The following is a 12,265-nucleotide window of genomic DNA, read 5'->3' as shown; positions in this document are numbered from 1 at the left end:
GTAATTAACATAGGAAGCCGCGCTGCGGCTCCTAAAGAGATGTGACGGTACATGCCATGATGATGTGTGTGTTTTCAAGGGGTTTCCCTGGTGTCTCCCTTGTCCATTAAAACCCGATGGAGTTTTGATTGTAGAGTTTGCTGAAGTTTCGGTCCGGAGTGCTGACTGTTGCGGAGATTTTTTTTTTCCCCATCATAAACACTCGGTGAGTTAAAGTTTTTTTGCCAGTGACAGACACTGAAATGTGAAGAGGAATCAGTAGGATGGGTGCTTCTGCACGTACAGCTGTGGTATTTTTCCTTGTTGCCAAAGACAATTACTACTACCTTTGTTTGGTTCTGTAACGTTGCTTTGTGGGACACTTCTCTGTATTAAGTTTAGTGAGGGATCTGTGCAGTTAACAGACCTGCCCTCCACAATACTATCAGACAAGTATCATATACATAAGTTATTGAAATGTTACATCGATAAAATGTTTAATTAAAAAAAATCGAGGATTGTTTTGAACTGTGGGACAAAAACACTGGATACCACATTTCCCATAATACAATTTAATAGACTGCTTTTGACTCACAAATGATCTAACTTGTAGTACAGGGTAAATTTTTTTGCGGTTATTAAAGATCTCCTGTATAGAGAACACATAATAAACTGTAGGTTAGGCTGATAACTACTCCCAATGACAAATCTCAGTTTGGTGTCCCTTTTAACATGAGTAAATAAAAAAAAATGATAAAATACATCCATGTTGTCCTTTAAATTTTTCCATTTGCTCTGTAGTTAAAAGTAATGATTAATAATGTTTTAAAAATGTTTCCAGAGTAGAGTGAAACACTTCAGCAAACATAACTCTGAAACATATGAGGCCTCCATTTTTTTTTATTAATTCTTCTACAGTATACAAATATTCACACACAAAATGTTCTCAAAAAAACCCCCTAATGTCTCGTAAACATTCATTTTTCTACTTGTCTTTCAGTTCTGTCTATTTCCTTCATTGTGTGCTGTATTGCCGCAACCTCCCAAATATATAGATATATCCTGTAAAAACAGAGGCCACTGGATCCTCACGTCATCCGCGCCATCTTGTTCACGGCATTGAGTCCCCTCCTGACATTTTCATCGCTTTGCCCTTGTCACGGTCGTCACATGACCCATCAGGTTTAAATTGCAGCAGTGACAGCCAGGTCCAGGATGAAGGGAGGAAGGCAAAAAAATCACAGTGTGAAGCAGGAGCTCTTGACATCAGTGCGCTCGGTGCAGGCCCAGAGGTGAGGAACAGGACCGTATTGCATGGGTCGGCTTCGAGCTTTAGTGTGGGTGGGGTTGATGGGTGGAGGGGCAGATCTGGATCAAATAGTTCCTATTTTATTGGACAGATAATCCTTAGTGTTTGTCTTTTAAAAAGCCTGGAAACGCACTGTCACTTCCTGGTGCGCTAACCACAACAAGAATTATTTGTACAGACAATCTGACCAAAATTGGGCCCCAAATTTTACAGGGTTGAGAGGGTATTTAAGACAAAAATGTAAATGGTATGTTGGCATGGCTACAAGACATCAAGTAAACAGGGGAAATGACTGGTGCAGGGTAAATGTGCATATTCAATAAACTTTCTTCAGTAAAGATCAGTTCATAGGAACCCCCACCAATATAAATCTATTTAAAAACGTCTTTAAGAACATAATAATGTGAAAACAAAGTATATATATATATTTTTATTCATTTATATATATTGAGACATCCATAAGTAGCAGCATTGAAGATGCATCATATAATTTTGGCTCTGGCATTATGTGCTGCATCTCCTCTGCCGCCGCCCATGCATCGCTCTCATCTCTATAACTTTATTCAGTATGTACTCCGCAAGCAGCGGCTCTTTCCCAAAATACCAGGAAACAGTAGTGCAACTAACTTTTAGCAGGTTTATTTTTTTGTTGTTGTGTTTTTTTTGTTTTTTTTTTCCAAAAGGAAGTCAATCAAATACATGAGTTTAGGACTCAAAGACAAGATGCAATCCATAATTTGAACAAGGAGAAGTAGTTCAGAAACTTAAAGGAGGATTTGTCAAAATGATGTTTAAAGAGACAGTTAACCCCCAAATCAGAAACACATTTTTCCTCTGAAGTGCCTTTTTTTTCATAAAGACTGTTTTGGTGTGAGTTTTGAAGATATCAGCTGTAGAATGCTCCGCTTGTGCCTGATGTAACCTGAAAAATACATTCAAAAACTCTATGGCAACATTTCTTCCTACAAATGATGACCTGGTTATTTAATCCACAGACCTTGTTGTGAGCAGTTTCATGTAGAAACCATTTTCTTTCTCTATCACCATGCAGGAGGAAGTTTGCATCTACTCAGAGAGAAGAGGCTTGCTAACGTTACAGCTCATCTAAGGCAGATACTAGTGCCGCTTTTCCACCAAAATAAGCAGGTCTACACAGGTTGCCTGAAACAGCAGTTGAACTAAACACAAGCAAGCAGTGGGCAGTATGGAAGCCAGTGATGATTAACAATCACCAGTTTGTTCATTTTACTACTGTATCCCTATTTACACACCACCATCTCTCATCCCTCCACGCAGCAGCAAAAAAGAAGCGTGTGTCAATTGACTCTTGATTAGTGCACAGAGAGTCAGGATATATTTACAGGGAAGAGTGGCCATTTTATCATGTTTTACCTACCACAGGCGAATCCAAGAAGAAAGTTTTTCGAATGTATATTTTTTGGCAGCTTGAGCAACACAAGCAGAGTGCCATCCTGTTCCATTATATCTCCAAAACACACCAAAAAAATCTAGATGATTATATATCACTACAGAATGTTTTATGGTGAATTGCCCCTTTTTAAAATATTTTCAGTGACTGCACTTTTAGACATTTACACATAGTGGCTTTTTGGTTAAAACCAAAACAAATAGACAGTGAGGAAGGCATGAGCTCAGGCTGTCTTGATGACAACCCTCATGACCTTTGACCTTTCTTTGACTTTTCCTTGGCAGCCCCCCCCCCCCCCTGTGAGGCTATGAGTGACCTAAATAAAAAGGCATTATTGAAAAATAAGGCTACCACTCTGAGGTGTTTAAAAGCACCCAGGCTGAGCTACATTCCATCTTCAATGACAAAAAGAAGAACACGAGAGAAAATGAAATGTTTTAGCTTAAAGTGATGTCCATCTTTTTAGTATTACAGCTAAAACTTTAGATTAGATTTCTCATTCTGTGAGTTTTATTTTTTCTTCTTAAATAAGCTTTTGATTTTAGACGAGGAGCGCTTGATTTTCTCTCCATTGTCGCTGGAGTCCTGGGAGGAGGTGCTCTGGAGCTTGTATTCCCTTCCCACGCTCCGGCCCTCCGAGTCCAGGGAGGTAAGAGACGGGTTGCGACCCACGTTGGGCAGCATGCTGGCGGGCAGCTGGCCGAAGCTGTAGGACTTCTCCAGGATGCCGTTGTACATGCCCTTGCCCGTCTGGGTGGTGACGCTCCCCTGTGAGAAGGTCATGCTTTGGGACTCTGGTATGATGCGGGTGAGGTCGGGCGAGCCTCTGTGTGCAAACGAGTGGTGCTCCAAGGCGGGGGAGGGTGAGGTGGAGGGTGGACCAGAGGGAGTGGTGGCTGGAGTGGGAGGCATGGGGGGAGGTGTGGAGTCCCTGAGACTGCTGCTGCTACTGCTGCTGGTGTGGGTCGTTGAGGTGGCAGGGGTGGAGGCCTGAAGGTCCGGGCTCTGGCTGAACAGCAGCAGCTCCTCTCGGGATATCTTGCGGTATGGGGTGTCTGAACCTGGCGTGCAGGGGTTGTGCAGTGACTTGCGGCCCATGGAGGAGTTCAGAGAGTCTGTGTCAGAGCCGCACTCCTGAACCGGATCCCTGAGAGAGGAGAGCAGACGGACACAACTCATGAACACTCTAAAGCCATTTGATCAGAGCTTTGAACATGTCGGTCATGATGTGTATTTTGAATACATACGGATTGTGTCCCAATTTAAATTCTGAATCAAAAATTGTGAAATTAGCAGTTCAATCAGACAATTTCATATGTGTGTATATATATATATGTGGACCTGTGCAGAGGTAGGAGTTATGGTGATTAGAGTGTGTAGGGTTAATCTATATTTTGCCAACAGATTAGTATGAGGTATTGAATTTGAGACTTTTTCGGATGCTTTAACAACCCCTTGGAGTTAGTGTCAATATTTGGCCATAAGTGACCAGATTCTGTGAAATTTGTCATATTGACCTCTACTACCAGTGTTGTTTGTTTGTTTTTTTTATTTGAAATAAGTATTCCAAGAGTTGAATCCAAAGGTTTTCTTGCTTCGTCAGAATGTATAACTAAAAACACAAATTTTTACTTTACTTTTAGTTATCATCACTGACATTTCATATGAATGTGTCCACTGTTTGAGTTTTGTCAGGGTTATGTGTTTTTTGACAGTATATTAGAGCAAATCAGTGACAAAGTGCAGGATTTATTTCTATATTATAACTATGTTATTTTATGACATTGTTAGCTTGTGTCATGTAGAGGTAAATTCATGCATCCTTCACATACTAGATGGCACCATTTAACCCCCAAAGCTCCAAGCATCTGTGTGAATGTCTGAATAAAACACCTGTGAGTCCAAACTGTAAAACCATTCCGCGGCGTTCCGGCCACCGCTACATACCCCCTCCTATCCGAGCTGAACATGATATGTTCGTCGTCTGCCTCGGGGCGATAGGAGAGGGAAGAGCTAGCCATGGACAGCAGGTCAGGGTCCGGGGACATCAGCGAGGACTGTGGGGAACTCATCAGACTCCGGCGGGAACGACACAGGCTGCTGCTGCGAGTCAGCGGGGGGCGCATCAGCGTTGCCGCTGGAGAATGACACAATATCAGGATTTATATCAACATATTTCTGTCTTTCATGTCATTTCAGGTCACCAGGATCCTATGATTTTAACTCACTTGTGAACTGTGGAATGATGGGAGGCGTGTCCTCGTCCAGGTCATCTACTCCTCCCGCGATGGGGTAGGGAGGCACCGAGACTCGAGGCATCACCACCCAGCTGTGGTCTGAGTAGAGGCTGGCTGTCAGGCTCGGCAACCCCGAATTGTTGACCACAGGGAAGTTGCAAAGCTTCTCGATCTGCTGCCAGCGGTGCAGACGCTCCCTCAGGCAAGCTGTTACCTCTGACAGGGCCTTCCTTTAAAAGAAAAAAATCACAGGTAACATTAAATTTTGTTTCTGATTTAAACTCAGACTTTTAGACTTCTGCCTGTTTAAGTTAAGTGAAATATTTAACTTATTCTCTCTTTAATGTGTTTCTTGGCTTTTAAACACAGAACTTCTTTAGCTGAGTGGCAGCTCCTTGGTTATACAAGCCTCTGAATGTTGAAAAAAAAAATATATATACTGAACCAAGGTAATAACAGAATTATGTGGTCACATCTGTCCAAGAACTTGACATTGAAGAGTCAGATAGTGTCTTGGTGAGAGCTCTGAAGAGTTTCATCCCTGAACAAAATTCACTGTTGGTGTAAGATGGCACACAAGATTTTCAGCATTTAATCTTCCAGCAGATAATGAATAAATACCCTTCAAAAGTTTGGAAAAGCTTGATTTGAATAGGTGCCTGAAAGGACTTTCAGACTTATTTCTGTATGTTTTTTTTTTTGTATTTAAAGAAGAAAACATTGACTTGTCTAGGTGAACAAAGTGCAGACAGGGCACTCAGCAGCTGAATATGATTAGAATCAATCTTTTGGAAGAGATTCCTGGTTAAGTGTCAGAAACACAATAATGCTTCTAACAAGGTGGACTTAACAGTTGTGTTGAAATTTAAAGGTGCTTTACTATAAAACAAAAATGTAGTATATAGTAATATATAGAATATTACAAAATAACACTCTTCATGTTAGGTATTGTGTTATTTACTGAAGTCAGATTGCTGGTTAATATGGAACAATGACCTTTCTTGCTACGCTTACTTTCAATAAGCACCATGATTGGTTCACAATACTGCAAATCAATACCTATGGCTAACAAAATACACCCATCTAAGACAACACACTCTCCTGTAGTCACGTGTGTCTCCAGCTGCTGTAAAGTGTGTGAGTGTGCTCTTTTCCCTTACTTTGCTTCTAGTATCTTGTGATCCACCTCATCCAGTGATGAGCTGTGGGCAACGTGAAGAGTTCCAAACACAGAACTTCTTTTCTTTTTTATTTTCTCTGCCTGGGATTCAAAAGCAAGAGAGGACATTTCATAGTGTTATTTAGACTGCAACAATAGCAAACAACATGGAGATGTTGAACAGGCTAGACTGAAGGACTCTCTAAACTGAAGGAACAAACAAGCAATCTGTGATTTTAGTCTCACCCCACTTGAAGTTTTGATGTGAATCTGCAGATTAACTATGCAGCTGTTTAACAGACATACTGTCAGCAGCTACAGTTAGTGGGTAACTACCCCTTATTTGTTAGGAGTAGAAATGTTACAGGTTGCAAATTTTGACACATCTCTCCTTTTTAAATAGTAGCTGAAACTTATTTTTTCACAAATCATGTCATTCAACTCCAGTAAAATCAGTTCCAGGTTTCTCGGCAAATTTCCCCTTCTGAAAGTGCTGAACATTAAAGTCAACCAGCTCAACACCTTACGCGGTGTGCTGTGTAAAACACTGCTCTTCTTACCTCTTCTTTGGCGACACACAGCTGAAACTCGGCGCTCTGCTTCTTGATGTTGTAGTACTGAACTTCCACCTCGTGTGTGAGCTGGAGCCACTTCTGAAGAGCTTCGGGCACCGACCGCTCCGACTGCATCTCCTTCTCCGCTCGCTTCAGAGCCTTCCGCACCTACGCGAGATCAATGTGATACATCAGGTTAAATTCACCGTCAAATATTAAAAACCTTTAGCCCTGTGAGATCATTGATCAAACACAGTAAGTGAGGGTGAATACTCGTTGAATTTTAAATCCAGAGTTTGAAGTAGAGAACTCATTACAAAGAGGAACTCTTGATGTATTGGTGCTGTATTTTTAATGTGAAAGGAAATGAGAAAATCTTGTGGCTATTAAAGCAGGTGTTTTGTGAAAGAGATGAAAGTTTAACTTGTTTTAGAAGCAGTAATGAATACGTTTGGATTCATACACAGTTATGATACATGTACTGCACTCCACTGGCATCGCCCTACCTGTACAAGCTCCTCCTCGGCGTATTTGAGTCGACTAAGTTCACACTCGGCGCCCTCTCGCAGTTCTCTGAGCCTTTGAGCCTCTGTTTTGGCCCCGGTGATCTCACCCCTCATCTTCTGCTCCAGGTTCTGCTTCTCCACAGCCACCGTCCGGTTCTCCTCCTGAGCCTTTTCCAGCCTGGGAGACGACAGGGAATATAAGACAAGTGTAAAACGTAACGTCTGGCATGGTGTCGCATTTTAATAGGAATATGATGCCTGTCCTTGTCTCACCGGCTCTGCAGGTCTAACAGGCTTTGCTCAGCGTGCTGCAGGCTCTCCAGATCCTTCATCATCTGAGAGATGTGCACCTTGCTGGACTTGTTCTGTACATAGGCAAACCAGCAGCCCCCAACACCAATCACTATGGAGATCATCAGGATGAAGTCTTTCATCCAGTTATGTTGTGGACCTGCAGAGGGAGAAGATGGCTGACTTTAGCAAATACAGTGTACACTGCAAATACTGGTTAAACATCCAAGTACCATTCAGTGCATACTTACGGAGAGGAGGCCCAAACAGCACTGCATCTAGCGCCTTTAGGTTTAGTTTTTGTTTATGCCGCTGGTCTAATATCTTTAGCTGCATCGACATAAACGACGGTTCATTGGCAGCTATTCTGAAATATTAAAAAGAAGAACAATCAGTATTCTGCACAGAAGTATTTCAGTGTGCCTTATTTGTCTTTGTGTAGATAGTTCAGTGTTTGTCTGTGTTGATGACTCCTTTAAAATATGAGAAAATGTACATTCAGTGGAGTCAAGTACAAGACTTTCTGTTGCTTGCAATCTGTAACTACACCACTAGATGCCACTTAATCCCACCTAAACTTTAACCAATCAGTTTGCCAACATTATCAGGCTTTTCTGATGTGCTATCAATACAACTTTTACATTTGAAACATGTTGCATACATCTCAAAAGCAGTGGAGGACAAAAGAAAGTGTCCTCTGCAGCTCAATGTGGAATATAGATGGAAGAAAAGGAAAAACGATGATTTTTGAGTGAACTTTTTAACTCCTCTTCCTGTATTCTTTCTCCATCCCAGGCCAAGTACCAAAAAGTCAAATGTTAAAGTATGTCTACAGTTCACACTCCTGGCTACTGTCTTGTGCTACTCCAGAGGTCAAAAACAGACATCAAATTCTACAGAAACAAGATGATGGACTGAATTTCAATTGCCTTTCGCCTAAATATATCAGTGTCGGTCCTAAAAGCCACTTATCAGTCAGAAGTATGTAAGAAGCACGATAGTATGGCTGCAGGTGGGAGGCACGAACACAAGATGACTCTCGTGTGCCCCGTTTGACCTTTGTGACACCTCCATCTCCTCGTTTCTCCTCTCCCGCATACCACCACCATCTTAAAGGGCTCAGACAACATGGCAGCCTGTGGAAATTGAACTCCTCGCTGTGACATCACGTCATGAGTCAGCAACCCCATCTGCCCTGTGGTGTAACATGAAACCCCTTAATAACCTCTCCCCCCTCCCCTCTGTCTGCTCATGCCATACTTGCAGTTTGCAGTGACTCAGATTCCACAAGTGTCCCACCGACGGCTGACTTTCCTCTGTAAAGTTGGCATTCCCTGACTTTGTTAAATTCTTCATCTTTACTGTGCCGGTCTGACGTTTTTTGGTACATTTCGTGTGTTTTCAAATGATTAACCATCACATCGTATGAATTCAAAAAAGCATCTATAGATTATGATGGTGGTTGCATTTAAGATCAGGTGACAAAAGCTTTTATGGCCTTGAAAATAAAAACACCTTTTCGACTCTGGAGTGAAGGATTTTCCCTTGTGTTACCTGTCATGACCAGCAGTGGGCAGCATTAAACAGTAATGAAATCTAAAGGGGCCTTTGGGATTGTAACAAAGACCATTATATTGTTACTGTTCTTAAATACACTCCAATGCTCACCAGCAGCTAAACAAAACATCTGTGAGTCGCACTAACCGAGGTAAGGTGTTCCCTGTGACCCGGAAGTCCCGGAAGTTCTTCTCGTACTGCGGCAGCTCCACTGACTCCTTCAGCCACTGAACTGTGTCCGCCGTGGTCCAGTTGTGGACTGGATGAAGACAGAGGGAAAGAGGTAATGATTGAATGTTTAATTGATGCCTGAGCAACTGAAATGACTATTGATACCACTATTTGGTTCATAAGTTTCATTCACTTTCTGTATTAAAAGATTTGTGAGCAAAAGTCTTATCAAACAGGGGTCAGAGGTCAGATTTGTGTCAGTTTTGTATTTTCTTCTAAATAGTGGAGCAGGAGTCATTGGAATGAAATGGAAATAATAAATAACTAGACTTATTTACAGTTAGTATTATTCTAAAAATGGCACTTGAGTATATAGATATGATTAAATAAACAGTGTAAAGTGGGAAAATAAATCTGAAAAAATATCAATTTAAGCGTTGTTACATCTATGGTCATGGCTGCTATAACTGGCAGTGGCCTCGCACTACAACACCTAAACCAACCTCTACAGTAAGATGTTTATTTCAGCTGTTGAGGAAGCTCACATTAAAAACTTGTTCCCTAACCACTTAGCTCTGCACGTATTTTCAGAGTCTTAAACAAACACAGGCAGTAAGTTAAGAGACAGAAGTGAGTTTTCCAGTGAGCTGAGGATGACAGCTTGAGGTTGTTTGTTTGAAGACATTCACAGCAAAAAAAGGACTTTAGGTCAAATTTTGTCCCGTTTGAAATTCTGACAGGAGGGAAGAATGAAAAGTATCTTCCCTTGACATTCTCCATAACTGAATTAATTATAGTTAAACTACTCAGAATCATTATGGGTTAGTTCTCTTTAAAATGAGAGTCCACACTTCATTCTTTGTAAACATGCCCTCGAGTGTACATCCTTACAGCAGCTCCCAGAATCCACTTGAGTTTTCTAAGAATTACAATAGAAACTCACAAGGATTCCCCAGAAGGGCAAGCTGCTGGTTACTCATTATGCATCATGTGATTTGGTGTATTTATATAGTCAAGTGTGTCTTTATTCAGATGACAGTCTGTAAAGAAACACCTCACTCTTGTTGTATAACTGCTGAGAATTGTGAATAGCAGCTCTGCAGAAGGGATTTCATACTTAATTGTCCCCAAACCCCACCGTGACATCCCTGTGACCATATTGGCCAAAGGGCTGAAGCTACGGAGGATATCCTAACTGGATCTGACTGAGAATGCGAGGACACCTTGAGGTAGCAACTTGTGAATCACAAAGTAGCCACACCCTAAATCATATACACTGCTTAAACATAATTAACATAACTCACATTATGCTCAGTTGAAGACTTTTAACTAGCAGTTCAGTCCATGAACTGATTAGGAGACTTAACTGAGTTAAAATGTATTTATGCTGATGAGAAAATGACCCTGTTCTCAGCTGATTTTTAACTTGTTTTTAGCCTCCATCTCTTATTTTATGCGATTTGAATGATTTAATACAGGGCAGTAAATGGTGTTCGTGCCAGCACACATGGGGGGCAGAGACCGCTGACTTCGTTTACCTTCAGAGGTCTTCCAGCCCTTCCACAGCTCCTCCACTGTGATGTGCTGGTCCTCGCGGTGCAGGTTGCTGTGTTTGTTGGTTTGCTGCTGCTTCATGTCTTCTATTATGAACTAGGAAGTAAAGAAAGACAGAAGTAAGTTTTCCAGAAGGCTCAATATTGTTAGGCTGAAAATGTCTTAAACTTAGTGTTTAAACCAAGGAGTCAGAGGGAGATACACGCGACTGAGGCTTGTCTGTGTATGTCCATGTGTGGTTTTGACAGAGAGGGCTGGCTTTGCCTAAAAGTCTGGCTTCAGACCGGTCTCTCCCTCACACACACACACTTTCTTTTTCGCTCTCCTTTCTTCCTTTTAGGGGCTTTGAAAAGAGACACTTCCACCTGTATGTGTGTGATTTCGGTTTCCGGCTGTCCTCGTTTGGTAGCTCAGAGCTCAACACCCCTGCAGAGAAAACCCACACAAAGGATTGCCAGCGCTCCAGCAGGCATAAACAACAACAACAATGAAAAGGGCCATGGCTGACGACCAAACACCTCAAAGTATTCAGCTGGTAGCAGTGTGTGTGGCCTTGGCACTGACTAAAAACTTCACTCTTACCACCCACCTGGTTTAGATAACTAATTAGCCTTTTGATATTACTGCAGTTAAGTTTAAGTGTTCAGTAAGTGCCGAAGGGTGATTGCCTCAGTTGTATTAGCCATGTTAAATAGACTTAAAAGGTAAAAATTACTGTGCAAATTTAACTGTCCGTTTTAAGTGTACACTAAGCAAATATTGAACTGTTGGCCTTTGGCTTGACATGTAATTCAGTAACATGCCTCCTTTGATGTGGTATGCTAATAACGTTAGTTAGCTAACTACTATTAGTTTTAACATTAATTAAGGCAGTATGATAATTTTAGCTTTAGTTTGGGAGTTAGAAGCCTAAATTTAAATAAAGAGTCATTTTTAGGACATGCTGTTGCATTTTAAATTGGCCACAATGACTGAAAAGATGAAATCTACTATCAATAGATTGTTGTTTATATTCCTGTCACTTTTCATTGGAGTAGCAGGCCGTGACTGTCCTAGTATGCACTAAATATAGAGCTGTAGTCCAAACATTTTTTTAAAAATGTATTTTCTGTACAGTCAGTGAGATTTCAAGGTGCTGGTAGGTGTTTTTGTTAACTTTGGCGTAAGATAGACTGGCCATTTCCTCTTACTTCCAATCTTCATGCTAAGCTAGGCTAATGGTTCTTGGTTCCAGCTCCTTAACGCACAGGAATGACTGGTATGCATCACTCTTATCTAACTTGCAACAAGGAAGCAAGTAAACACATGTCTAAAGCCCCTTAACTGGATACTTCCCTGTTGGAAGCCTAAATTATTGACCCAATAAATCTAAAGCTTTAAAATGTCCGACCTCTGTATAAAGTAAATAAACCTATCCCAAGCTATACTCTTAAGGTATGCTGAGATTGCATGAAATGATTTAATATAAAGAAATGACATCTACATTGTAAGCCTCCTGGAAGAAGGCAGTTGTGCAGCT

The 12,265-nt window shown here is 41.3% G+C and overlaps 1 protein-coding gene and 1 long non-coding RNA gene across 4 annotated transcripts in view; one reads left to right on the top strand and one right to left on the bottom strand.

Annotated features, from left to right (window-relative positions):
* LOC119027316 overlaps positions 1-5,051 on the top strand; it is a 42,045-nt gene extending 36,994 nt beyond the window's left edge. The window contains exon 3 of the long non-coding RNA XR_005077345.1: positions 4,917-5,051. This is a non-coding gene — a long non-coding RNA (uncharacterized LOC119027316). The remainder of the gene's footprint in view (positions 1-4,916) is intronic.
* stim2b (stromal interaction molecule 2b) overlaps positions 862-12,265 on the bottom strand; it is a 43,456-nt gene continuing 32,052 nt past the window's right edge. For 2 of the 3 annotated variants that reach the window (XM_037112408.1, XM_037112406.1), the window contains exons 3-12: positions 10,731-10,842; positions 9,169-9,280; positions 7,716-7,831; positions 7,447-7,624; positions 7,174-7,351; positions 6,674-6,835; positions 6,115-6,215; positions 4,946-5,184; positions 4,611-4,854; positions 862-3,864 (exon numbers count right to left, since the gene is read on the bottom strand). In XM_037112408.1, coding sequence (XP_036968303.1) covers positions 3,228-3,864; positions 4,611-4,854; positions 4,946-5,184; positions 6,115-6,215; positions 6,674-6,835; positions 7,174-7,351; positions 7,447-7,624; positions 7,716-7,831; positions 9,169-9,280; positions 10,731-10,842 — 2,079 coding nt within the window. In that variant the 3' untranslated portion in view covers positions 862-3,227. The remainder of the gene's footprint in view (positions 3,865-4,610; positions 4,855-4,945; positions 5,185-6,114; positions 6,216-6,673; positions 6,836-7,173; positions 7,352-7,446; positions 7,625-7,715; positions 7,832-9,168; positions 9,281-10,730; positions 10,843-12,265) is intronic. The other variant, XM_037112407.1, reaches the window with a different exon arrangement.

This window comes from Acanthopagrus latus, chromosome 10 (genome assembly GCF_904848185.1).
Source record: "Acanthopagrus latus isolate v.2019 chromosome 10, fAcaLat1.1, whole genome shotgun sequence".
NCBI lineage: Eukaryota > Metazoa > Chordata > Actinopteri > Spariformes > Sparidae > Acanthopagrus > Acanthopagrus latus.
Note: the sequence above shows the minus strand (reverse complement) of the source record. Positions and strands in the feature narration are given on the sequence as shown.